Source organism: Homalodisca vitripennis, chromosome X (assembly GCF_021130785.1).
Source record: "Homalodisca vitripennis isolate AUS2020 chromosome X, UT_GWSS_2.1, whole genome shotgun sequence".
Classification (NCBI taxonomy): Eukaryota; Metazoa; Arthropoda; class Insecta; order Hemiptera; family Cicadellidae; genus Homalodisca; species Homalodisca vitripennis.
Genome location: NC_060215.1, coordinates 143,687,430 through 143,714,940, shown reverse-complemented (window position 1 = coordinate 143,714,940; position 27,511 = coordinate 143,687,430). Strand labels below are relative to the sequence as shown.

The 27,511-nt window shown below is 36.7% G+C and overlaps 1 protein-coding gene across 1 annotated transcript in view; it reads left to right on the top strand.

Annotated features, from left to right (window-relative positions):
* The window catches only part of LOC124369966 (bone morphogenetic protein 5), a 132,570-nt gene extending 114,312 nt beyond the window's left edge, over positions 1-18,258 (top strand). Inside the window, exons 4-6 of the mRNA XM_046828199.1 lie at positions 6,410-6,686; positions 7,332-7,569; positions 11,957-18,258. Of these exons, the coding sequence (XP_046684155.1) occupies positions 6,410-6,686; positions 7,332-7,569; positions 11,957-12,235 (794 nt within the window). The 3' untranslated portion in view covers positions 12,236-18,258. The remainder of the gene's footprint in view (positions 1-6,409; positions 6,687-7,331; positions 7,570-11,956) is intronic.
* The last annotated feature ends 9,253 nt before the right edge of the window (positions 18,259-27,511 follow it).

Below are 27,511 nucleotides of genomic sequence, written 5' to 3'. Positions count from 1 at the left end.
ATATATGACAACTGTACGAATATCACAAATTATATACATATTTTATCATTTTTGAGAATATATATCGAAATATTGAAGATTATATATTATATATATATATATATATTATATTTATTTATTATATATATATATATATATATATATATATATACACACGAAATCTGTCAATGCATAGGCGGAAACGGCCACTTTAAAGGTACACTTGCACAAGCCGGGAGCAATCATTTTGCCTTTTGGTAGGCATCAGCCTTTTTACATAGGTTACAACAAATTTAAAATGTACCTACTAAATATTTTTCCAATTTTTATACCGATTCCAATGGCCCTTGTTTTAATGGAATCCGTCAATGCATAAGCCAGCACGACCACTTTAAAGTTACGCTTGCACAAGCCGGGAGCAACAAACAACTGATAACTCTCGACTGTGACATGTTTGCTTACTTGTTAAAGGGGACGGCTCCCATGGAGTTAGAAAACATTTTTAAATGTAAGCATAGGTAAGGTCTTTTCTAGTAAAGTAGACTGCCGCAAACCCAAGCTCGAACGGACATCCGAGCCGGAAATGGCTTGAATTTACAATATTAGGTAAACAACCAAGGTCACGGTAGTTTCATTAATTTATTCACAGGCAAAACTAGAGCAACTGATGATTGCTGAATCCCAATAAAATGACATGCTCTAGTGATGAAACAACAATGATTTAAGCATTAGAAATTTATGATTTATATTTCTTAATTGAAAATTCAATCCATCTGTTAACGGCTGCCATTTCTGCCTGGATTGTTCGTTTGGTGTGCGGCATTGTCTCTAATAATGAAGACCTTTAATTTGATGTGCATAATATTACATTTAAATTTTCTTGACTCCTAGTGGGCCGTATCCCTGAGGAAGTAGTGGGTCACTCGGTTACATTTGATGTTTTGTCCAGTAAGTCTCGCACTAAGTTCACATCTGTCATTAAGACGTTTTTTATTTGATTTCACTTCCCCAGACACTTGTCTTATACAAGTCTATGGTAAGTCCAATAGCGAAATATTGCGTACATTTCTGAACCAATGTATCGTGTTATCGAGAGTGAGTTCTAAGGCTTAAATTCATACGTTTCTTCCAGCTAATACGGTTCAGTAAATCCCTACTTTGGTAGCTTCAAGACGTTAAAATGAGTCTAACATTAAGGTATTATTGTATAAAAACGCTTGCCATAAAATATTGTGACATCTGTTGCGAGATGTGTTTTGTAGTTGACTCATTTTAAAGAAAACTCATTTTAAACATTTTTTAAGTAGATAATTTATTAATATTTAAAGGATGAAGTAAAATGATGTTTCAGATATTTTTAACATTAATCATATCTTCAAAATAAACGATCTCCCACAATTCTACGACTATGAGGACGTAAAAATGTTAAAATTGTAACATTTTTTGTATGGGGTTAAATCAAGATAAAAAGGACTCTTAAAGTATAAATATTATCATAGTGTTGATGGAACTAACTCGCACAATATAGAATATAATACCAATCCAGTACGACGACAAGTGAAGTGCAATATTTCCTTATTGGACGCGCCAAAGTATTGTATAAAACAACTGTCAGGGGAAGTGAAATGAAATGTGAAACGTCTTGTTGCAACAAGGTGTTGCAGAAAATTATAGACCGAGTTTTTATTTGAACTATTTTAATACAGTGTGTTTCGCACTAGCTTTGTAACTCCCGAACGATTACAGGTAAAGAAATAAAACTTGGTACATCATTACTGCATCTATAAATCCACTTTTTGAAGTAACTACCATTTTTTGTCATTTCAAGGGGTTGGCTCTCAAGGAGTCAGAAGAAAATTTTAAATGAGAGCATAGGTCGAGTAGTACATCAAATTAAAGGTCTTTATTAGTAGAGTGAAATGCCCCAAATCCGATCTCAAAGGGTTCACGCTTTAAAAAATTACATTGTTTTAAAGTTTGAAATATTTACAATATAGTTCCTGTTCTAGATGGTTTAATATTTTTGTCTTGGCTCATGTAAAAGTTAATTTTATTAAATGAATACATTTAATATGATTTACTACTCGAACTATGCTCTCATTTAACATTTTCTTCTGATTACTTGCAGGCTATTCCCCTGACGTGACAAAGATATGGTAGTTACTTCAAAAGGTACATTTACAGATGTAGTAATGATGTACCAAGTTTTATTGCTTTACCTGCATTCATTCGGGAATTATCAAGCCCACGCAGGAATTTTTTACAGCCTGTGTATTTACACATTGATTTACCACCTTCAAAGTAGTTTCCCTGGGCAGCTATACATCAGTGGATGTGTTGTTCCCATCCTCCATAGCAGTGCTGGGAGGCTTCAACAGGTATTACTTTTAGTTCCTCGGCTACTCTCTGTTGGATGTTTTAAATAGCACCAAGATGACGCCCTTCCAAGTGGTTATATATATCTTATGAAACAGAAAGAAGTCACAGGGACTGAGATTAGGTGAATAGGTGGGCTGGGGAATCACAGGAATACCTTTATTGGTCAGTAGTTAGGTCGGGAGTGCCGATGGCCGAGCGGTCTAAGTCGTTGGACTTTGGGTCTGAGTTTAGAGATAGCGCAGGTTCAAATCCTGTCTGTGACCGTTGCACTTTTTATCAGTACAATCAACCTCGTACTGTATCGACTCTCCCCTTTATTCTGTTTGATAAGATCCTCGCACAGGCCTGTGGCCCATGAGAGGACGGACAGAATAAGGCTTAAAAGGAGATCGGCCTCTCCTTTAAATAAAAAAAAAAAAAAAAAAAAAAAGTTGATAGAGAGTGCAGGGTGACGGGGGGGGCATTGTCATGATGGAGCATCCAACGGTCTGAAATGTTCAATCTAATGCGAAGTACCCCTTTCCTGAGACGCTCTAGGATTTCTTTATGAAAGACTTGATTAACAGGTGGTCCTAGAGGCAGAAATTCCCTGTGAACGATCCCTCTGTTATCAAAAAACAAATAAGCATAGCCTTGATTTTTTAGTTGCTCATGCAAGATTTTCTTGATCGAGGAGATTGGGAAATGTGGCACTCTTACACTCGAAAACCAATGATTCGTCACCAGTGATCACGTGACTGAAAAATTGTTGGTTATTTTCAATACTGTAAAGCTCGAGGCACACATTCTTGGAATTGTCTTTTTGATCAATTGTCATTTTTTTTGTACCATCTGGGAACACATCTTGCTCATGCCCAAATCTTGTGTCAGAATCTGATGAAACGATTCAAACTCAACTCCGTACTCATTAGTCTTATGTAAGTCGACGATCTGACCACACCAGAGCCCTTACTCGCTTGATGTTCTCATCAGTTTTCGATATTGAGGGCCTCCCAGAACGAGCTTAATCTTCAACTACTTCTCCGCCCTCTATAAATGTCTTATTCCATCGAAAAACTTGTGCTCTTGATAATGAATGTTCCCAATAAGCTTTTTAGAACTTTTCAAAAGTCACACAGCCTAACACAAACTTTAATAGCACACCGTTGCTTCAAACCATTTTGTTCCATTTTCAAAACACGCCAGAAAAACTTCTCTTATCAGGTTCTAACGAGTCACGTAGGCACTGGACAAGGTAGCAACCTGTACTGGGTCTTTGGGAGAGACCAAAGTACAAGTTGTGAGAGGGAGAAGGTTGCTGTGTTGCCAGATCCTCCTCAGTGATTCCATTGTCATTACTTTTCTGCCACATCTCGTAAAGGTGAAGTTAGACCGCGCTTACCAATCGTTATGACGTTTTCTGGCACAAACTACTTGCGGAAACAGTGAAAAATTTATTAAATAATGCTGGCCAATGAATTGGAATTAATAATAAAGATGTACCACTACGAGTTCTGAGTGTACTACTGTCGGAAATGCAGACGAAATTTTGGGCCTAATAATTTGTGGTCTAGGTTGTCGAAATGATTGAACGAGTTTATTTTGAGCTTCTTCGTCTCCGCCTTTTTTGGATCTCTGCAGACGAATATGACATAATATTTTAGGAGTCAAGTCTGCAACAACATCAGATCCCAGACGCTGCACTAAGAGGAAGATGAACTGGAGCTTAACTCAACATCCACACTGTAAATCATTGCGTGCAACAGATTAAGGAGATTACGATTCCTAAGTTCTTTTGGTTTTAGCAGGGATAATGGTTTAAAGTAAGGTGGCACATGATCATCACGTCATAAGCTGAAGCTCAACCGAATACAATAAATCAATGCCCTCTGAATCTTATTTGAAAGCTCAACAGTCACTCTATTGATCATCACGTCACAGTCACAGTCACAGTAATTGAAGTGAGGCAAGCCTGAGGTCACAGGGAATATCAAATGATCTCATAAATTCGTTAGAGTTATCGACTCGTAAAGGAAGTACCACTTCTTGTTCACTCAATGCAGCATATCTAGGCTATGGCTGCGCAACCACTTTAATTAATGTTCTGTCAATTATCACCAAGGCTGTTTCGGTCCGTATAAGTTTTCTCAACTATAGTAGTTATATAGATAAAAATGTACCACAAAAAAAGGAAAAACGACGACCAAGAAAAGTTCAAATCCAAGTGCAGGCGGAAATGCTCATGCCATTGGATCCATGCGCTTCCTCAGGATACAGCTCATTTATTTTTAATTGGTTCATTTTGCTAATCTAATCGCAGGGCTACCTTATCTTGCGGTGCGACGTCCTTAGCCCTTATCTCATTTAATTATCAGTCAACGGTATCTGATATATTTAAAGATGTATATCCTAAAGATACAACAATAACAATTGATTTTATTTAAGCAAAAAGAAATTCCTAACATTTAAAATAACTTATTCCAAGTAATTGAAAAATTAATGCAGTTTTTATAGCACGTAAATAAGGGGGGAAATAAGAGTTAACTGATTTTATAAGGTATTCAGAGTTAATTGATTTGTATTAGGTAGTCAGAGTTAACTGATTTTTATTGGGTAGTCAGAGTTAACTGATTTTTATTAGGTAGTCAGTGTTAACTGATTTTTATTAGGTAGTCAGTGTTAACTGATTTTTATTGGGTAGTCAGAGTTAACTGATTTTTATTAGGTAGTCAGTGTTAACTGATTTTTATTAGGTAGTCAGTGTTAACTGATTTTTATTGGGTAGTCAGAGTTAACTGATTTTTATTAGGTAGTCAGAGTTAATTGATTTGTATTAGGTAGTCAGAGTTAACTGATTTTTATTGGGTAGTCAGAGTTAACTGATTTTTATTAGGTAGTCAGTGTTAACTGATTTTTATTAGGTAGTCAGTGTTAACTGATTTTTATTGGGTAGACAGAGTTAACTGATTTTTATTAGGTAGTCAGTGTTAACTGATTTTTATTAGGTAGTCAGTGTTAACTGATTTTTATTGGGTAGTCAGAGTTAACTGATTTTTATTAGGTAGTCATAGTTAACTGATTTTTATTAGGTAGTCAGTGTTAACTGATTTTTATTGGGTAGTCTACCGCAATATATACATTTGTCAAACCAGTAGAATGCATTTTTTCGCCTAAATACGTGTAGTTTTCTTAGAAATGAATTTTATTGTTTACTATTTTGTGTATTCAAGTGCAACATTTAATATAACTCGTGGGTATCATATAAGTTTTCCGTTACTTAAAGCCTTGGGACATTGCTAACACAATTAAACTTTTGAAATATTTCGGCACCGCCGTGGAGAACCATCTTCAATCAATACATGTTAAACCGAAACTAGCAGTAAAACAAGTCTGCTTATACAGGTGAGTTGAAGAACGGAACTGTAACGTGGTTGGCTGTAGTGTAGACAATTAACAACCACCATGACAAAACAGTGATTAATATGGCTTCTTAATCGCAGACTGTCAGCTTTTTGATAATTTATGCTACGAGTATCTGCTTTGCTGAATCCATTTCTTTCTTGATTATTTGTATAATATTTCTTATTCATCTAGAAGTGTGGCATTTTTGCAGGTTTTTTTTATTGATGGTTCCACATTAACATCTGTTAGTTGTAGATGGTTCTGCACAATGAGGCCGAAATATTTCACAAGTTGTGGACCAAAAACTTATACGGCAGTCATGACACCCCCGCGTAAGCCTGAGGTGGTGCAATAAATTTTAGGTCTAAAAATATTTTTATTTAAAATTCATAGCCCTTTGATATTATTTTCCTTAGGGGATATAACTGCATGTGCGAGGAGTACGGAAGTGTGTGGTCTATAGGGTGAACGCATTCTACTGAGATTATAACAGTACGAGTATATTAAGACTCGTAACTACTTTTTTTGTGGGGATAAAAGTTTTCTTCGCTATTCATAAAATTATGTATGGTATGAGTAACATGTGGTGTGAGTAACATGTTGTATGAGTAACCTCATATACCTGCGACTTTTGTGATACAATCTTTTTGAAAGACTTGTCATGTTGCAGGCGGAGTACCATACGTGAGAGACTACAGAGGAAGAAATGCAATTTTGTACTTTCCTATTGGGCCGAGTAACGCGACCGTGAATCAGGCGACCCTACGATTGTTCGCCGTTGGGCCGCTGGGCAGTGCCTCCCCCTGCGAGGTGATCCTGAGGGTTTACCAGGTGCGGGACGGCCCAGCGTTACTCCTCAACTCCACTGTTATCAGACTACACCTACTCTCGCGGTGGGTGGAGTTGGATGTAGCTACGGCAGTCTCGTCGTGGCTCGCAGGACAAAGGTACAACATGTGTTGGATTTTCATGTACACAATGTTGTTAAAGTGTGGATCTAGAGTATTTTAATTGGTTATTGATATCGTTTTGGTATGATAACTTTCATCCTACTTTGCTCGTTGCGACCTTTCTCTGTTTTGTATTTTTTTTAATGATTTGGTTTTATCAAATCAGTAACAAATCGTAAACTCAATTATTTTAATTTCCAAAGAGCATTTATATCACTTGAGACAAAGACTGTGTCACTGGAGAAAGTACGTTGATTTAAATTTTCACGTAAACGGCTTAAAAAAAAAAATATAAAGAGAAGTAAATAGAATAATAATAATAGTTTTTTACTGCGGGACACAATTGCAATATTGCAAGGCATGCGTCAATATAACAAAATTACATAACTGCGTCAGATAAATTATGATCGTCAAGGTAAATACACACAATAAACTGTAAATAATCGCTTATCTTTGAACGAAAATAACAGATTAAAATAAATTTACCCGATTTAGCGTTTCAACCCTGTTTTATTTTCAGCTATTATATTTTAATATCGGTTATGTTTTTATACAGTAAAAGTTACATGTTCACAAATAGTTTTCACCCACAATGTACATTTGTCCAATAAGTCAGTTATAGTGTTCTGTAAACGGTCGCAGGAACTTAGGCCTGGAGGTGGAGTGCGAGGGGTGCAGCGACAAGGGTGTCCGGGTGCTGAACGGCACGCAGGCCGACAGTTCCTTCTCGCCTGTCCTGAACGTGCTGGTGACGGAGAGGGAAAGTGTGCCTAGGAGTCCGAGGGCCATGGGCGGCGAGGTGGCACACTACGACGACACCCTGGGCACTGACTGCCGGAAGGGGCCGAACCACGGCCGTTGCTGTCGACACTCCATGGAGGTATGAAGTACGATGTCGCGGAAAGCGCACTGTTAACTCTTTTGTATTAAAGGAATCCTGCACCTTTGTTCTTAGAAATAAGAAGTGTTACGCACAAAGAGCGCCACCGTGATTTGAGCTTGAATTTGGGTTCTATCTCGAGCAAAATTTTTCGTAGCAAAGTGTGGGATGTCACGGAAGGCGCCACCGAAGCCTGCACTGGTGGCTAGGGGCATTTCCGATCGGTATTTTAACCCTATCTTAAACGCGATCTGATGTCGCAAAAGTTGCACTATCAGGGCATGATCTGAGGTCGAGATATACCGATCGGATATGTCCCTAGCTATTGTACAACGTGATGACACACCTAAAGGGTGGGGTTGAACTGTGGTGGATGGTTGGGAGGATTGTACCTGAGCTATTGTACTACGTGGTTACTCACCTGAAGGGTGGGGTGAACTGTGGTGGATGGTTGGGAGGATTGTACCTGAGCTATTGTACTGCGTGATTACTCACCTGAAGGGTGGGGTGAACTGTGGTATATGGTCAGGAGGATTGTATCTGAGCTATTGAATTGCGTGATTACTCACCTGAAGGGTGGAGTGAACTATGGTGGATGATTGGGAGGGGTGAACCTGAGCTATTGTACTGCATGATTACTCACCTGAAGGGTGGAGTGAACTGTGGTGGATGGTTGGGAGGATTGTACCTATGCTATTGTACTGCGTGATTACTCACCTGAAGGGTGGGGTGAACTGTGGTGGATGGTTGGGAGGATTGTACCTGAGCTATTGTACTGCGTGATTACTCACCTGAAGGGTGGGGTGAACTGTGGTGGATGTTGGGAGGATTGTATCTGAGCTATTGAATTGCGTCATGACACACCTGAAGGGTGGGGTGAACTGTGGTGGATGGTTGGGAGGATTGTACCTGAGCTATTGTATTGCGTGATTACTCACCTGAAGGGTGGGGTGAACTGTGGTGGATGTTGGGAGGATTGTACCTGAGCTATTGTACTGCGTGATTACTCACCTGAAGGGTGGGGTGAACTGTGGTGGATGTTGGGAGGATTGTATCTGAGCTATTGAATTGCGTCATGACACACCTGAAGGGTGGGGTGAACTGTGGTGGATGGTTGGGAGGATTGTACCTGAGCTATTGTACTGCGTGATTACTCACCTGAAGGGTGGGGTGAACTGTGGTGGATGTTGGGAGGATTGTACCTGAGCTATTGTACTGCTTGATTACTCACCTAAAGGGTGGGGGTGAACTGTGGTGGATGGTTGGGAGGATTGTACCTGAGCTATTAAATTGCGAGATGATACGCCTAAAGGGTGGGGGATGAACTGAGTTGGATGGTTAGGAGAATTGTACCTGAGCTATTGTACTGCGTGATTACTCACCTGAATGGTGGGGTGAACTGTGGTGGATGTTGGGAGGATTGTACCTGAGCTATTGTACTGCTTGATTACTCACCTAAAGGGTGGGGGTGAACTGTGGTGTATGTTTGGGAGGATTGTACCTGAGCTATTGTACTGCGTAATTACTCACCTGAAGGGTGGGGTGAACGGTGGTGGATGGTTGGGAGGATTGTACCTGAGCTATTGTACTGCGTGATTACTCACCTGAAGGGTGGGGTGAACTGTGGTGGATGGTTGGGAGGATTGTACCTGAGCTATTGTACTGCGTGATTACTCACCTGAAGGGTGGGGTGAACTGTGGTATATGGTCAGGAGGATTGTATCTGAGCTATTGAATTGCGTGATTACTCACCTGAAGGGTGGAGTGAACTATGGTGGATGATTGGGAGGGGTGAACCTGAGCTATTGTACTGCATGATTACTCACCTGAAGGGTGGAGTGAACTGTGGTGGATGGTTGGGAGGATTGTACCTATGCTATTGTACTGCGTGATTACTCACCTGAAGGGTGGGGTGAACTGTGGTGGATGGTTGGGAGGATTGTACCTGAGCTATTGTACTGCGTGATTACTCACCTGAAGGGTGGGGTGAACTGTGGTGGATGTTGGGAGGATTGTATCTGAGCTATTGAATTGCGTCATGACACACCTGAAGGGTGGGGTGAACTGTGGTGGATGGTTGGGAGGATTGTACCTGAGCTATTGTATTGCGTGATTACTCACCTGAAGGGTGGGGTGAACTGTGGTGGATGTTGGGAGGATTGTACCTGAGCTATTGTACTGCGTGATTACTCACCTGAAGGGTGGGGTGAACTGTGGTGGATGTTGGGAGGATTGTATCTGAGCTATTGAATTGCGTCATGACACACCTGAAGGGTGGGGTGAACTGTGGTGGATGGTTGGGAGGATTGTACCTGAGCTATTGTACTGCGTGATTACTCACCTGAAGGGTGGGGTGAACTGTGGTGGATGTTGGGAGGATTGTACCTGAGCTATTGTACTGCTTGATTACTCACCTAAAGGGTGGGGGTGAACTGTGGTGGATGGTTGGGAGGATTGTACCTGAGCTATTAAATTGCGAGATGATACGCCTAAAGGGTGGGGGATGAACTGAGTTGGATGGTTAGGAGAATTGTACCTGAGCTCTTGTATTGCGTGATTACTCGCCTGAAGGGTGGGGTGAACTGTGGTGGAGAGAAAAGGAAATCTTAGATAAATCTGTTAAATTGTAGAAAAATTATCTCAACAGAAATAAAGAAAAACATAATCATTCATATCAATAAGAGATGATGACCATTTTATGTTCGGCTAGGACGAAGAAGAGTCCTAAATAATAACAAAAGAGAATTCAAGTATTGAGGCACCCTGGTCGCTTAAAGAAAATATCTTGCAGGAATAATATGTTAATAACATTTTGATTTATAAGATGGTTGATTCTTATATGGGATGACTAGCAAACAAGAGGAATAGAATAGGAGGAAAAAAGAACAAGAGGACGATTCGTGGACCGGTGGCAGTTGGACAGAGATGTAGAATAAGGTAGACTGAGGAGTCGGGTGTGTTATTTATTGCACCAGAGATTGTTGAATCATTACAGCAAATACTTTAAGAGGGCCGGCCATGACAGATTTAAAGTCATAAAATATTTTTTTTAACACACACAAAACAATTATTTCACGTTTACCAATTAATAATGATTGTTAAAACAGTAAGTTCCTCACTTAATTTGATCTCAATTCACTCAGTCTTCGTAATTCCTGGAAACCTAAAGAAAGGGCTTTGATTAAAAACTATTTTCCGCCTCATTTATTCAGTTTTAGTTTAAAGGGACAGTATAATTCTTACTGAATTCCAGGAACTGGCTGTGACATCCTTAATTAAATAAATTATTGGGTTTCTCCGCGTAATTAACTAATTTAACTAGTTTGTGAACCTTAATCCAAACTTTAAATTCCAGGAAATGGCTGTGAGATCTTTTAATAAATAAATAGGCTTTTCCATTTAATGGATTATATTTTAACTCAATTTGTACACCTTAATCCATATTCTTAAATTCCAGAAAATAGCTGTAAGATCCTTCGATAAATAAACAGGCTTCTCCATTTAATGGACTATATTTTAACTCTATTTTGTGCACGTCGTACGGATTTAAACTGATTTATGTTGCATTACGACGTTGCAATAAATGTTAATAAACCTCCTCTCATTACTATACAAAGCAAATTGACATAGATAAAATTTCAGCTTTTTAAAAATAATGGTAGAGTGTACATTGGTATTTCATTGCATGTTATATTTATTGATTATTGCATTTTAGTATTAAACTTCGGTAATTTTTCGGTTAATATCCGTTTATTAACATGTTATGTAACAGTCCTATTACAGCACTGAGGTACTTTTGTTCCAAACTGATGCAGAGTGCAGTATTGTTCTGTAGTTTTCTAGAGTGTTAAATAAAATACTATGCTTAACCACATTTTTAGATTAATCCAAAACTAAAAAAAAAATGTATCCCATAATAGAGGTCGGGATGCTGAGCAATGGCTGGTATTATTCATATTTCAGGTTAACATAAGACGAGAAATTATGAGTATCTCTCCAATACTAAGTACTCTGGCCATATACAACGATTAGCCTATCGAAGCTCTGTCAACGTAACTTATACACTAGTTACGTGACAAGTGGTGTAATTACGTGACTTATAATCCTGAAATCCTAATACCATTTCAAGCCGTCTATCGTCAATAACAAACCATAAACAAGGTCAATTGTGTAAATATATTTCAATCTATGTTCCATATGTCCTACTTTGAATTGAAGTGTGGATCAGCGTGAATGTCAAAAATTCTTTAAACACTCAAGCCTCCAACACTAAGGAACTATCAATCCGCGTGTCTTTCTATGTACTTCCGGAACGATTGACCTACTAACTTTAGTAACAATGTAAGTATGTTTTAGTCTCCAAAGTCACCACCTATATCCGTTCCAGGTTGTCTTCAAGGACGTCCCGGGATTCGAGTTCATCCTGCAGCCGTACAAGTTCAACGCAGGCTTCTGCAAGGGGCGATGCCCCCCGCGCTACCATCCTGCAAGTCAGCACGCCCTGCTGCAGAGCCTGGTGTGGCAGATGTACAGAGCACCTCGCCCATGCTGTGCGCCTCACGTGCTGGCAGACATCGAGGTCCTGCATCTGGACGAGACGGATCCATCGTCCCTTAAGGTGTCCACCTGGAAGGGGATGCAAGTGCAAAGATGTGCCTGCTCATAAACTGCCAAATTCTGGCGGAATCTGCAAAACCTCTTGTGGTACCAGAGTTTCAGACCACTGGCTGCTTCAGACCTGTTGTCCGGTGTCGTGAGATACAATGTGAGAACTGTGAGATTCAATCCTACTGTCGAGAGACACCATAGAAAAGGACAAAGATGTCCGACTCTGAACAAGTGTAATCATTTAATGTCCGTGCGTCTTCCGTCGGCTCCCCTTCTGGATCTGACTATCCGTTATACTTACATCGATAATCACCATAGGCAATAATGACATTGCTTATTCCAGTGTTATTATTAAAACCACCCTTTTACACTTAAATCTTACAAAATAAATGTTACTCGGGATTATCACGTTTAACTGACTCAGACAACTTACCTAAAATGAAAATATTTGATTTGAATATATATGATTTGCCTCCCACTCAAGAACTATTACTTCTATCACTAATGTTTAATACTCCTGCACAGATAACTCATAGCCGTTATATAAAGTACATATCTCAGGATCACAGTGCTGGCACCTATGGTTTATGTCGGATCTGTGAACTCCAAGATCCAAGTGCCGGCATGTAAACTGTGGTATTGGGCATTTGAGCAATGATATTTCATATAAATAAACTAGTAAAAACACAATATAGTTGTAATCGCATAAAGAAAGAGATAACTGAAAAGTTATTTTCAGCCCATTTAATTATTATTACGGAGATTTTGAACTCGAGGTGCAGCAAACTGATTCTGAGTAGTGGCATATCCTTCAGAGATCATTTTGAGATTTGTATATCATAGGCAAACGCAGGGGTGGGCAGGTAAATCATTATTTCTGAATGTCAAACCTTGTTTTGAAGTTCTGATAGGATGTGAAAATAACAATTAACAAAAAATATTGGTAAGTGATTATGTAACAGTATGTTTTTGAATACGCCCCCTGTGACAATTTTTAAATCCACTGCCCTATTTCAATTTCCGAATCTTCTCTTTAAAGCATTTCCTATAAAACCAGATGGCTTACGTTGTATTCCATAGTCAGAAACAATGGCCACCATTTTTTAGGCTCGTCCAAAATTTGTCAGCATTATATAAAATTTCTTATTTTCTATATCGAAATTTTTAGTATATAGTAATTTCGTTTTAAAAATTGTCATTTACTCCTCTCCTCACGTTTTTCCATGATCCGAAATTTGAAAACTTGTCATTATCTAGCCAACAAATCTGTCCCAAATTCTGACTCAAACATATAATAAAGGGTGACGCTATTTTCAATTATTTTCAGCTTTTACGTTACCTGTGAAAAATTATTGTATATTTAATTAGATGAACTCGTGTTTATTTTTTCAATCATTATTTGAAAGTGTTATTTGAACTCGTTTTGTAAATTTACTAGTTCTGTAATTAAATTTCTATGATCATAACTTGAATATCTCAAAGTTTAGGTTGCAGACAGATACTTTCACTGCTTATAATTATCGTACTTACAAAATTAACAAGGCAAGAAAATATTTTAAGGTGTATACCAGGTTTTGGTTGCACGTTTTATGTTATGTCAAACGGGTCTTACAAAAGGGTCACAGTTGTAGTTCCAAGAATGTGCTAAACACAAGATTATCTCAAACTGCTAATTCTGTATCCAAGCCGATATAATGTGCAAATGTACCTGACTTATAGATCCAGTGTTATAGATTTAAGTACAGACCTACGACTAAGGCACCACAACTGAGGCTACACCCACGTCTACAACTTCCTATTAGCCACTGGAAACACCTAACAAGGAATGTCTGTCCTCATGCACATCATACAACACTATTTTCGTCACGTTTATATTTTATAGATGCTTGTTTTGTCCTCATACACATCATAAAACTTCATTTTCCTCATGTTGATATTTTATAGATGTTTGTTTTGTCCTCATACACATCATAAAATATCATTTTCGTCATGTTGAAATTTTATATATGTTGGTTTAGTCCTCATACACGTCATAAAATATAATTTTCATCGCGTTGATATTTTATAGATGCTTTTTTATCTTCATACACATCATACAATATAATTTTCGTCGTCTATATTTTATAGATGCTTGTTTTGTCCTCATACAAATCATAAAATATCATTTTCGTCATGTTGAAATTTTATAGATGCTTGTTTTGTCCTCATACACATCTTAGAATATTATTTTCGCCATATTTATATTTTACAGATGTCTTTTTTGTCTGTAGATACTTAATAAAATATAATTTACGTCAAGTTAATATTTTGTAATGGCCTGTTTGAAATTTTATTTTAACTGAAGATTTTTTGTATACAGACTTCATAGATCAGATTCTAAACTTAAGAGCTTGTTTGGAACATAAAAACACATTTTCTGAAATCATTATGGATGTACCTAAGTAGGAGGCATCAATTCTCCCAATTTCTGAAACTAGCCGAATATAGGGAAACACTTTACCTTTCGAGAGATTTGTGTAAGCGTTTAATTATTAATAATCTGATATTTTGTACATCAATACAAATACATTTTGTATTTCAATACAAATTAGGAATATAACTTGTATGAAAATGATGAAACACAGTTAGTTTCTGTTAACGTCAGTTCTAGGAACACTCCGGATAACCACATCTGTAATGTCGATTCGTTCAACCCCCGGCTGCCTGTTAGTGAGTTTTACTTGTGAATCCATAATATTAGAACGGGCTAATCTGCAATTTTATAATTATTTTAGTATCGTTTACATCTACATAATGCTAAAGATTCAAATAAACATATGCACCTGTGAAAATAACGGTGTCATTGTTCATTTGAAGTACCAAATTTCACAAAAATCTAAAAAATACAGAATCTTTTCAATACACACAAATATCGCTCAATAAGGCAAAATTTGGAACATAAATCTAATGTAGCAATATTTAATTACGGTTCGTATTTGGGTAAAACAATAGAATCGTGTCTCAGCTATTATGTTTCCTGATCTTAAATTGAGACGGCACACGTTTCTTGCGCAGTGAGATATTTTTATATCTCATGGCGTGGTTGTGATATTTGAAAATAAATTTTTAAAATTACTAACCCCGAATACTAGTAAAATATCCTGTCTCTTTGAATACTAATGAAAAATTATATTAAATAGTAGAAATATGCTTTAAATCACCTTTCAAAGCTTGATACTTTAGCTGCTGTAAATCTTGTTTACAGCAGCGAATATTTTTAGTGTTATTTGCATCAATAAGTAGTTATGATTTTGAGGTTTTGTAACTTGCTTCATCCATTTTCCCTCTTTGTATACTATCATCAAGGGATCCATTTTATCCTTTGTATCATCAAGGGATTGCGGCTGAGCCCAGGTAGGTTCACACTTACACACACGCGAGCGCGCGCGCTCGCATGCAAGAAATTAGGACCTACAGTATTTCCGCCTTGTTAGTCACCTAGTGCATCCTAAAGAGAAACATTACATTCATATGGCTGTGTTCGTGGGAATGACACAGTAGGGACAGAAATCGGAATCTATAGTATCAGCAAGTAGGGACTGCAGCGGGAGGGCCATGTAGCGCTTCAGACGCACCCCCACACTCACGAGCGCGAAGGGTTGGTGCCAGCCAGGCATCTGCCATTTTCCCTTTCCGGGTTTTTAATAATATCTTAGATTCTTGAGTAAGCAGTGCCCTATAACAATTTCAGAGCTTTATACATTGTTTTGTATAATACTTGTCCCTGTGATGTTTACAGTATAAATATACTAATCGCTTTAAAATAAATTAGTTTTTTGATCGGGGAGGTGAACCAGTAGGGCGGAACTTCGTTGATATTAATTCCCTGCACTTGTGTGTATGTGTGGGGGGAAGGGAGGTGTGTTGTGTGGGTGTAAAACTACCTGTACCCAGTCTCATTCCCTACTTGCTAATATTGTAGCCAGGCTGGCCCCAATTCTTTGCGCTTGTGAGTGTGTAGGTGCGTGAGTGAGGATCCTTGACCTGGCTATTCAGCCGGATTCCATATCTGATAATATTTCTTCAATTTTGGAATTTCAACTTAATAGTTTCACTGCTATATAAAGTGAGGTAAAAATGGCTTATATTACCAGGTGAAGTTACGGCTAAGAAGCCCTCTCTAATATTTAATCTGTGACTTCCGAACCACCACCAATGGCCGGGCAGGCGGGCTGCTTGCAAGGACAGAATCGCTCAGCGGCCACCCATCCAAGCAGCAGCCACGCTCGACGTTGCTTGATCTGGTTATACATTGAGTGATAGTAGATTTGGAAAGACAATAATCAAGCTAACACGTTTTTCCTTCTGAACTGAAACATTTTAATTCTTACTGTTATTAAATAATAACGAAATTATAAAATAGGTCGGTTTTCATGACATCTTTTCAAATGCATGCTATTGTGAGGCAGTGTCCATTGACGAATTGTGATTGTCGTCACGTTAACACATGTTATTAGCTTTTCGTGTTTGTGTATGATATCATTTGAGGAAATCGCAACTTGTTTTTTCTCTAAATACGCGGATCTTTAATAAATTGTATCCTCCTGCAACTACAATCTCTGTTCTCCCTCATCTTCTGGTATAGACATTCCTTGCCAACTCATGTTATACTACAGTTGGAGCGCACGAGAAGTCTATGGACACCTTACGTGCTCCACACTGTAGTCACAGATGGCACACCCATCATCACGTTACCTCTTAGTGTAGGACTCGCTTTATACCAAATATTCAACCTATACGTAAGTAAGTTTATTTAGTGGTTCTTTTTAATATTTATTAGGCAATCAATACAGGTTAGGTAGTCTGTGTAATGTATCTTAGATGAGTTTAGATAGTGTTTGCAATCATAGAATACTTTTATAGTTTTCGCAAAAAGCTACATTGTATGTTTAGCCTAAGTCTTGTGTACTCATTGGCTTAATTTAGGTTTAAAAAGGGTCTATGAATAGAATTAAGCTGTGCCAAATATATTTAACACTCTTTACAATACGCTGTGCCGTATGTGTTGCAATGACAGCGTAGTACCCATAAAATACTATAGCTTAAAAGGTGGCAATTTATTTTTACTTTCATATTTTCATGAAATATTTTGTTAAATCATTTATAAGAAATACATGGAGAAATTATAATACTTAATACATCACATCAAAATATAAATATACATAATATAAATATGCCCTCAAATATATTTCTTTAAGTTAATGCTACTTTAAAATCACTTTACTAGCTCAAGAATGCTAAATTTGCAAGATCATTTTGTATGAAATTTTTAGTTACAGCAATGTTACAAATGAGTTTCATACGCTAGAAAGAAGTGGATATTTCTAAATCACTCTGATTTAAACCGTTACATTATAACTTTATAAAGCAGATCAAAAATCTGTAAACAGAAATCAATCTGACGGTAAGAAAGGTTTTTTCCCTTGTGTGATAGATCGTAATGAAAATAAAACAATACATTTGTATTATTATTTTGTAATTATTTCAAATTAAATGTACTTACAAATTATATGTTTTCGTACAATAACTCTTACATACTTAAATGATTAGGGATCAAAACTAACCAGAGCTAACGTTGTAAGTTTCTTGCCGTCTTCCTGATATTTTATATGATCATCAATTTGAAATGAAAGCTTAAAAGTTGCCAACAGCTATTAAAGGAATTTAGGTAATCTAAATGTATAAAATGGGTTCAAAGTTACTTATAAATAACTTATGTATGTACGCAAATAATACGTATGTTTATATTATGTTTCTCCGTGTATTTCAAGTGCACTCTGTAAATACACTACTCAATGTTTGTCACATTTTGAGTTTTTAAACTATGAGCAAAAAGTGTTAATGTTTCTTTACTGCCCCTATCTAGTTATAATTAGATTCGTTCATATACATTTGTAGCAAATAAGTTACCAATGCTTACAAATCATTAATGTACAGTTTTCATCACAATCTTCCAAATACTTTTATTTTTGTTTATTTTTTGTACTTTTGTAAACGCTATTATAATTATATAAGTTACTAATAAAGTATAATTCACAAGGATTTTAATTATTGCTTTTATTTCCATTCCCCTTTTATATTTTGTAATGTTATACTTAAAACACATTGGACCCTTAAAGGCTGTAGAATTTATGGTAGGTGTCTCACTTTTTAAATGTGATTGAGACGTACCCAAACGTTTTTTTATATATTTGTTGGTTGTTCAGAAAATAATCTCAAATATTTTTCGTACGTAATTGTGAATTTTCCAAAGAGTACTTGAAAAGAAAACGATAAAGCTGTTGAATGCATAGTAGTTATAAGGACGTAAAAGGTTTTGCATTTTTAAATTATTCTTAAGGGGTAAAACCCAAGTTCGTTTGAGAACGGCCGGTTCTTAACACATGAGCTTTTGAAAAAGCAAGCACTTTATGGTTGTCTAAATTACATTTTCCAAAATAGAAGGGTATGGTGAAATGTCTCAGTGGAGTCTCTGTGCTACATTCCAAATGGGGAAAATTTCATATAGTGCCTATTCTAGCCATAGAGACCTGAAGAATTAATAAGATCTAGTTAGGCATTCCATCCCTATTCTGAGAAACAGATAGATATAGATTAGATAAGGTTGGGTGAAATAGGGCGAGAGAAAGCTAACTGTCCTACAAAGATGGCGGCGGTGACGCACTGCCCTATAACGCGTGGTGCCAGTGTTTCCCTACTCAATGGCAGTCAGTCAGTAAGTATTGTTTACATAAATTTAACCCTTTCAAACCTAAACAGTGATAAACAAATTTATGAATGGAATTTTTAATCACTAATAAACAGGGTTAATATTGCAAAAAGACCTAGCCAAAGAGGCGTGTTTTGTTGCTTTTTAGATAAAAAAACACAAATTATTGAGATTAAATAACACAATGTAATGATTTTTTTTTAAATATATTACTAAATATACTGATAAATATAGAGTGCTATAGATAGCATATATATATATATATATATATATATATATATATATATATATATATATATATATATATATATATTCCATTTTTTTTATTTCCGAGATAGAAAAAATAATGTACGTGAGATTTATTATTAATTGTAAGTAAAATGCAAGTTTCTGCAAAATAAAAAATCTATAGAGTAAATGGCTATACAAATTTAAATAAAAAGTTACAATAATGGAGAAAGCAAAGATGAACTAACTCCTCGTAAATATTCAAAAATCTTGGCATACCGTAAAAATCTAGTTATACGTAACGACTTAGCAGACAAGTTATATCCAATATGCTGTATAATAAATTATTGCAAGGAACGGCATTGAACGTTATATACATTATACAAATTCATTAATAAAAATGTATATCTCTCCAATTACGGAAAATACAAAGTACTTTCAAATCGCAGTAGTCAAGTCTGTGACATGTCAGATTTCAGACGCTGCAGTAAGCGGAATGTGAAATGGAGGTACTCTCAACACAGCTATATAACAGCTATACAGCATAGCTACGCGCGTTGTATGTGGTGTACACTTAAAGTAGCTATGATGAGAAGGGTCCCATGTGAATGTTGAGTTTAGCTCCAGTTCACCTTCCTCTTAGCGCAGCGTCTGAGCTCTGATGCTGTCACAGACTTGACTCCTGAAATCTGGACTTGTAGTAATGTAGGGCCTGTAGTGATGGCACAAGGGTTAATTAAATCCATTATAAAATGAAAGTGTTATTGCCTTACCCTCGTAGTATTGTATGATTTTGCTAACAATACTATAGATTCCTTAGGACGCACCTGCGAGCCTGTGATGAGACAGATACACGTTCGCCATTGTGTTGCAATGTTGCCGACAACGGTCCGACACAAACTACACATGTTCCAAATGTAAGGGCGCAGGCCCTGTAGATAGTGAAATGTAAATAGTCCATGAACAAGCTATATCGGGAAGGGTCGATTCAGTATGAATGATGAGTTTAACTCCAGTCCACCTTCCTCTTAGTGCAGCGTCTGGAATCTGATGCTTTCAGGCTTGACTACTGGAATCTGGAGTCTTGTTTGTCTGAAGAGATCCAGAAAGAGTCGGTGCCGAGAAGCTCAACTTGAACTAGTTACTTCGTTTCGACATCACAGACACCTAGACCTAAGATATAGTGTAATACAGGTGAAGAGGTATTCTCATAGTCTCATGAGGTGCACAGTTGAGTGCACTACGATGTGATAGACACGATCTCTAAACACGGTGGGCAACCGAATTGTCTACACGTATAGTTGCTATGGTGGGAAGGGTTGAGTCTATGTGAATGTGCTTTGTACATCGTTTCGACGTAAGGGACACCTAGACTACAAGATATAGTGAAATGCAGGTGAAGAGGTATTCTCGTTTCTTATCAGGTGCACGATTGAGTTGTTTGTAAGAAATATTTATCATCTTTGCTACATATCGGAGTAAGTATCGGTACATATTTTTACCTCATATTACAATAAAAAACGTAACTTAAATACTCATATCTAAAATGAATTCACGTCACATAATGAAAACTCATACTCACTGTAGGTGTTCAGCAATTAAAATGATCTGGGATGTGAAATTGCATTTGTCCGATATACGACCAAAACAGTGAGGCGCGTAATAAAGCAACGCGTGAGAACCGACCACACATTAATAAATTTCTAGAGTTGCAATGTTGGAATAAAATATATCTGCCTGTTTTACTATAACTTCATCATTGACAAAGCTTCAAACCAACATAGAGTCTTCCTTGCATAACAAAATGTAATTTTAAGTTTGACGTAATGTCATTTTATAATTGTAGAACATATTGAGGTGTTATTGTTCTGCACAATCCATATATTGTACAGAAACAGTGTGCTAACTTTTAAATATTTCACTGTACTTTTAGCTTTATTATACCACAGTGTTTTTGAACCACGGACAATGCTGAATACTGCAGGAAATTCCTGAACACTGTTTTTGTTGTATACGAGTATGACAGGTGCGCAAATGACTTCATGTCGTATGTACAATACGGTATATATAACTCATAGAGATCTCGTCTATTTTCTGTGAGTGGCTTCTAGTTGAACCAAATTAATTGATATTTTTATATAATGGAGATAGAGAGATGACTCTTTGCACTAAACTATTTAAGAAGCAAAAATGAGCAAAAATGTCGAAATTTTTATTGGAAATGTTTCTTCGTTTTATGAATGTTTAATTTCTTATGCTTTATGAATCTTCTAAGTATGTGCCCAAACTCAGCAGGGATCACTTCTGGCTGGTTTATACCTACAAGTTGAACCCACCACTGGGCACAGCAAAACCCGATGTGCCACTTCAATCTGAACAACCTTATGGATGTTCAGTAGCGGCACATCACTAACCGCAAATGTTGAGATTCTGGGGTTCATGGGCAATTCGATAGGTCTAGTCTACTGTGGAAGATGACTGTTGGAGTTGGTGGGGTTTGTTCCCTTACCTTAGAGGTTTTTCTCTAAGGGTGTGCCACCACTGCCTACTTTGACTGGAGAGGCTGGTTCAGAGCTGGCCTCCCCTTCTTCCGGGATGACTTTGAGATTAGTGCCCTAATTCTTCCTCATGGATCTCGATAGGAGGCGGCCCCTACTCCCTAACCTTACCCATCCTGAATAGCCTATCACTCCAGAAGCAGCGCAAAGGTTCTTACAGGACTAAGTGAAATTTATAAGCTTCTTGTCCTAAGAAAAAAAAGTATGTGCCCAGTTAAAGAAAAATATTTCCAGTTCCAAGTTACCGACTGTAGTGAATTGAGGGGCATTTAAATAGTTGATTGTATAGATTTGCTAACAGTGATATAAACTCCAATTCAAATATTAGGGTCTACCTTGCTTCTAAACTCCTCAAAATATTGCTTTATTATTATTAGGTTTGATTGAAGATTTCCACTAATATATTAATACGTGTTAATTATTTCAAAATATTTTAAAGAAATTCTTAGTTGAAATAACAACAACTAAATCGATGAAGCCCTGAAAATGCTTGTTAGGTAAATTAATTCCGTTAAAAGTCTTTAATTAATAATTTTAGAGTTCCACTATTTCTAACTGGTGAATTTTAATAATATTTGGAAAAACAAGTTCTCTAAGACGTGTCTTTACATAGCTCTGTCAGGTTAACAGATTTTAAAATTTGTGTTATTGTAGGGATATAAATCTTTTTTAGGTTTCTAAATATTATAATAGAACAGCTGTTTTATCTACTCTTACAAATCCATAAACACTTAGAAGTACACCTCCAATATATATAAACAAAGAGACTTGAGTAATTTCGTCAATACATTTTATAAATACTCTAGACTATTATTTACAAATCAAAAGATATTTTTACCTTAAAGTACTTCTATTAAATATGTAACCACTCCCGCCAGTTTCGCAAGTAGGCGTTTTACGCGGTTAATAATATTTCTATAGTAACTTTAAAATAAAAACATTGTTTATGTTTGTATTAAGATTCTGGTGAATCGAAAAAATTTTAATTTCTTTCTGTTCATAAACCTTAATTTTATTTTAAATAATTTTTAATTGAATTTTAAACAAGATTTTAATTCAATAATTCTGCAGTTTTCTGTATAACAAATTCTCAAAGAAATTCATAGATTTTAAAAAATTGATCAGTGATTTTTTTATCATTTTTATTCAATTTTGAGGGACTAAAAATGTCGGCCTGTGAGTCCGCACGGAACTGGAGAACGAACGGCCTTACACAAAACCACTAAAAATGTGCACGAAGTTTCATTTCTATATAAGTAGCTCCGAGTTCGATTATTGTGCATGTCACTCTGTGTGATCTGGCTCAGCATTAGCGAACATGCTTACATAGGTCTTATGGATAACCATGATGACAACGAGAAAATCGTAGATAAATGCATTTGTAAATAAACGACGATATTGGTGTCTACATAGCCCAGGTCTAAATAAACATGTTTTTAATCTGTGAACTCAACACTACTAGACTATCTGCTGCAACTTTATTCACTATTTACTATTTTATTGTTTTCAGGCATCAAAAATACATCTTTGAGAATTTTAAAACAAATTGTAATGCTTATTACTGTATTAAAGAATACATTTTACATCCTTTAAGTGAATCCTCTTAAAATTAAATTTTAATCACTTATAATATAGTAAAGATCATCTTATGAAAGTAAATAAATGTTAAGTATATTTTTTTCAATTCTTTATAAGAATTTCTCTACGGGATATATCGATGAATTTATTCATTAAGAATCTTTGTCTGCATTTTATATATCAACGATATATTCTGGTTCGTTGTATCGTTGTATCTATGGTTAGTTTTTAAGATTTCAGCCCAGGTAACAACAAAACCGAGCTTCACTGAATTCTTACTTAATTTTCTAAATTGTTCTTATGGGGAAATCTTAAGGGGGTTTCACTACGCCCCGGATTTTTAAGCCACTATGTTTATGTGATGCTAAATCTTACATGTTCTTCCAGTGATAGACAAATTTCTGTATATTAAATATAAGCATCTTGTTCTTCATTTGTTTCAAATTAATTACATCTTGGGTTTATATTCTTGAAAGTCAATACCACACCTACATGCATGTCTATGTAATGATAATATTTTATTGTATTACTTACTAGTAGTTACTAAATAATAATAAATTGGAAGCAAAACATAATTAAAGCTTCTGAAATAATTATTAAGCTTCTGTACCCTCACTTACCAACTATATATAACATAATTAATGATTAATGTTCTGTAACAACAACACGTCAGACATTAACAGCATCATTATGTGCGATCTTTAAAAATAATATTTACTAAATAAAATAAGATCGGTATAGTTTACTTAATATAGAAACAGACGGATTCCAGTCAATGTGCGTTTTCATTAATACAGGGTCATCCAGAACCCAGTGGCCACCCCTAGCATTTTTCGACGGTTTGACTAAATGGAATAAAAATTTAGGGATTTATGTAGGTTAATGAGACCTACTTTTTGGCCTATAAAAATATATTGTGGACAGTCCACCTGAGAGGGGACGCACCCCAACTTAAACTTTTCAAATGGCATCACCCCACAAATGACACATCGTTGGAAAGGGAATGAAAAAGGAACATTTTGGCGCAAACCGGAAGTCGCCATTAATTTATCACTGTTTTAAGATGGCGGCCGCTAAATGAAGGAAAATCAGGTTTTCAGCTATTTACAAAAAGAGTTGCATGAAACTGGGTTTTTGGAAGTTTTTTGCGCAAAGAATCTCGAACGTGATATCAGTTTTACAAATTATCCATTCATTTCCAAGATTTAGTCATCAATAAAGTGAAAAAAGAGAAAGGGATTATCATTATGGATGTTATCAAATTTCACAACTTCTCCATGAGGTGAAGTTTAAAAATTTACCATAACCATAACGGCCATGACCATAACTTACAAAGATCCCCAAATTGTTATTTAAATTGGTCAAACACCCTGACTTTTGGATGATATTATTGCGAAGGTTTCAGATCTACTATACGCCTATAGACTGAGGCCAGACTGCTCTACTGATCACTATTGACCATAAGTCGATTGCCATTCCACCACACACATTATCCTGCTTTCACGTGTCATCCATTTGACCACTAAAATATAACGGCGTTTACTCCTCGGGTTAATGGATTTCCCATACATACACACAAAATGCTTTCCATTAATGCAGAACCTTTTACGATTTTTATTAAGTCTTAATACATTCATAGATTGAGACTAAAATTTTTGAAATCGTTTCTATTATGGATTTCTTGATCCAGAAGAGACCGAAGTTCAAAAAATAAAAATCTAGCCCAAATCCGTGATTGAAAAGATTTAAGCGTGTCCTATTAAATTTTAGGACTGATAATTTTTTAAACATATGTCTCAGTGAAGACTCTATATACCATAAGCAGATGTTAATTCAACCCAAATTGAATAATTCTACCTAACGTGAATTTAACACATTTTTTTCAAATGTGGCTGAACCAGACGACTCATTTTCGGACAAATCTCGCGATGATCCATTGACGAGACCGATCTCGTCTATGGTTCTTTTTCCTGTGAGTGAGGTGGAGGTAGCCCGTATCGTGCGGGATTTGAGACCGAAAAAATCCAGTGACATCAATGGCATGTCTGTGTGGTTGCTCAGGGGGTGCTTCAAATAGCTCTTGACTCCAATCACCCGACTGGTCAATCTTTCATTTGCTCAAGGCATATTTCGTCGGCATTGAAGATTGCCAAAGTTATCCCAATTTTCAAAAAAGGACGATGCTTGCATTCCAAGCCACTATCGTCCAATTTCTATACTCCCAGTTTTCAGCAAAATTTTCGAAAAAGTGTTTCTCAAACAATTTGAACAATTTCTTGATCGTTATGAGATTCTATGTCCCAAACAATTTGGGTTCAGGAAAAACAAGTCGACAATCGATGCTGTAACGAATCTCATTTACAATGTTGTCGAGGGCCTAGAGAGGCGAGAGCACGTGTTAAGCATATTCCTCGACCTCTCTAAAGCTTTTGACTGTGTGCATCATGCGACACTGTTGCACCATCTATGGTCAAGTGGTATTCGGGGACTACCGTACGATTGGATCTCGTCTTATTTGAAAGGTAGAGAGCAGTGCGTGCAGATTGCGAGTGTCTTGTCAGGCCCTTGTCAAGGGTGTCTTGTCAAGTCAAAATGCCCTTCTGTGTCCCACAGGGATCAATATTAGGGCCAGTTCTTTTTTCTAATTTACCTCAACAGATTGAACTCAGCAATCCAGAATGTAAAATTGATTCAATATGCTGACGATACAACTCTCTGCATCAGATAAAAATCAAAAAACGAACTTGAAACGGAGTCATTCATCGAATATTTCTCCAGAATCAATTTGAAAACAAACCGTTCAAAATCAAACGTCATAAATGTTTGCCTTCGGAAACAACAAGAGCTAGAGCTTCGACCCGCGGTGATGGTGGACGATTTCCTTCTGGAAGAAACAGCCTCCATTAAGTTCCTTGGAATGTACCTTGATCGGGGGCTGACATGGGACGATCACATTGAAAACGTTTGCTCTAAGGCTGCTTCGGGAATTTATGTCCTGCACAATCTTGCAAAATTTTGTTAGGTGGATGTAATAAAAATGGCCTATTTCGGTCTGATACATCCACATTTGACATATGGCTTAAGATTGTGGGGAAGCTGTTCCAAATACAGATTTGAAAGAGTTTTCAGATCTCAAAAGAAAGCCGTAAGAATTCTTTCAAAATTAAACCCCAGAGAATCGTGCAAATATGCCTTTAGGGAGCTTGGATTGCTGACCCTTCCCTGTCTCTATATTCTCGAGGTGGCCTTGTACTGCCGACTTTATTGCGAGTTGGTACGGGGCAGGGATGTCCACCAATACCGGACTAGAAGCAGGGATAACTTTCGAGTCGAACATCATAGAACGGCAGCTTTGAAACACTTACCATCTCAAGTTGGAGTCGGACTAATCAATAGGCTCCCTGAGGGCATCAAACAACTCAATGAAACAAAAAAAAAACTAAAAACTCGATTAAGACATTTTCTTATGTCAAAGGCATTTTACTCAACTGATGAGTTCATGATGGGCCGCTGGGATGAAAATTTTTGAAATTAACAACAACCACGAAACCCCCGGTTCCGATACATACAAGTATCGCATTGCATTGCATGTATTTACCTTGACCTACATCATTTATCTGATGTATTTGCGTACTTTATATAGTTACGTTGACGCATGCCGTGCAATATTGTAATTGTTTCACGCAATAGAGGATATTATTATTATTATTAAATATTCAATAACTTTCACAACAGTAATCAAAATATAACCTTAAAAACAGTTTTACAATAACAATAAAACTACAGTTAAACAGGTTTGATAATGTAATTTTTACTGAAGGTGTCTGCTCAACAACTATCTTTCTATCAGATGTTTCCATTAATCTTCATTTACATCATTTCTAGACAATTTGACCAATTTAAATAAAAATTTGGGATCTTTGTAAGTTATAGCCATGGTCGCTCCTCATGGAGAAGGTATGAAATCTAATCATATTAATAATAATAATCTCTTTTTCCACTTGATTGATGACGGCATCTTGTACATGAGTGGGTAACTTGTAAAACAGATATCAGCCACGACTATCCTGACCTGATATACCCCAAGTTTCGTGCAAATCCATTAGTAAACAGCTTAAACCCCCATTTCCGGAATTTAGACCTGCGGACACTATCTTGGAAGGATGATAGATAGCGACTTCCGGTTTGCACCAGAATGTTTCATTTTTATTCCCTTTCGAAT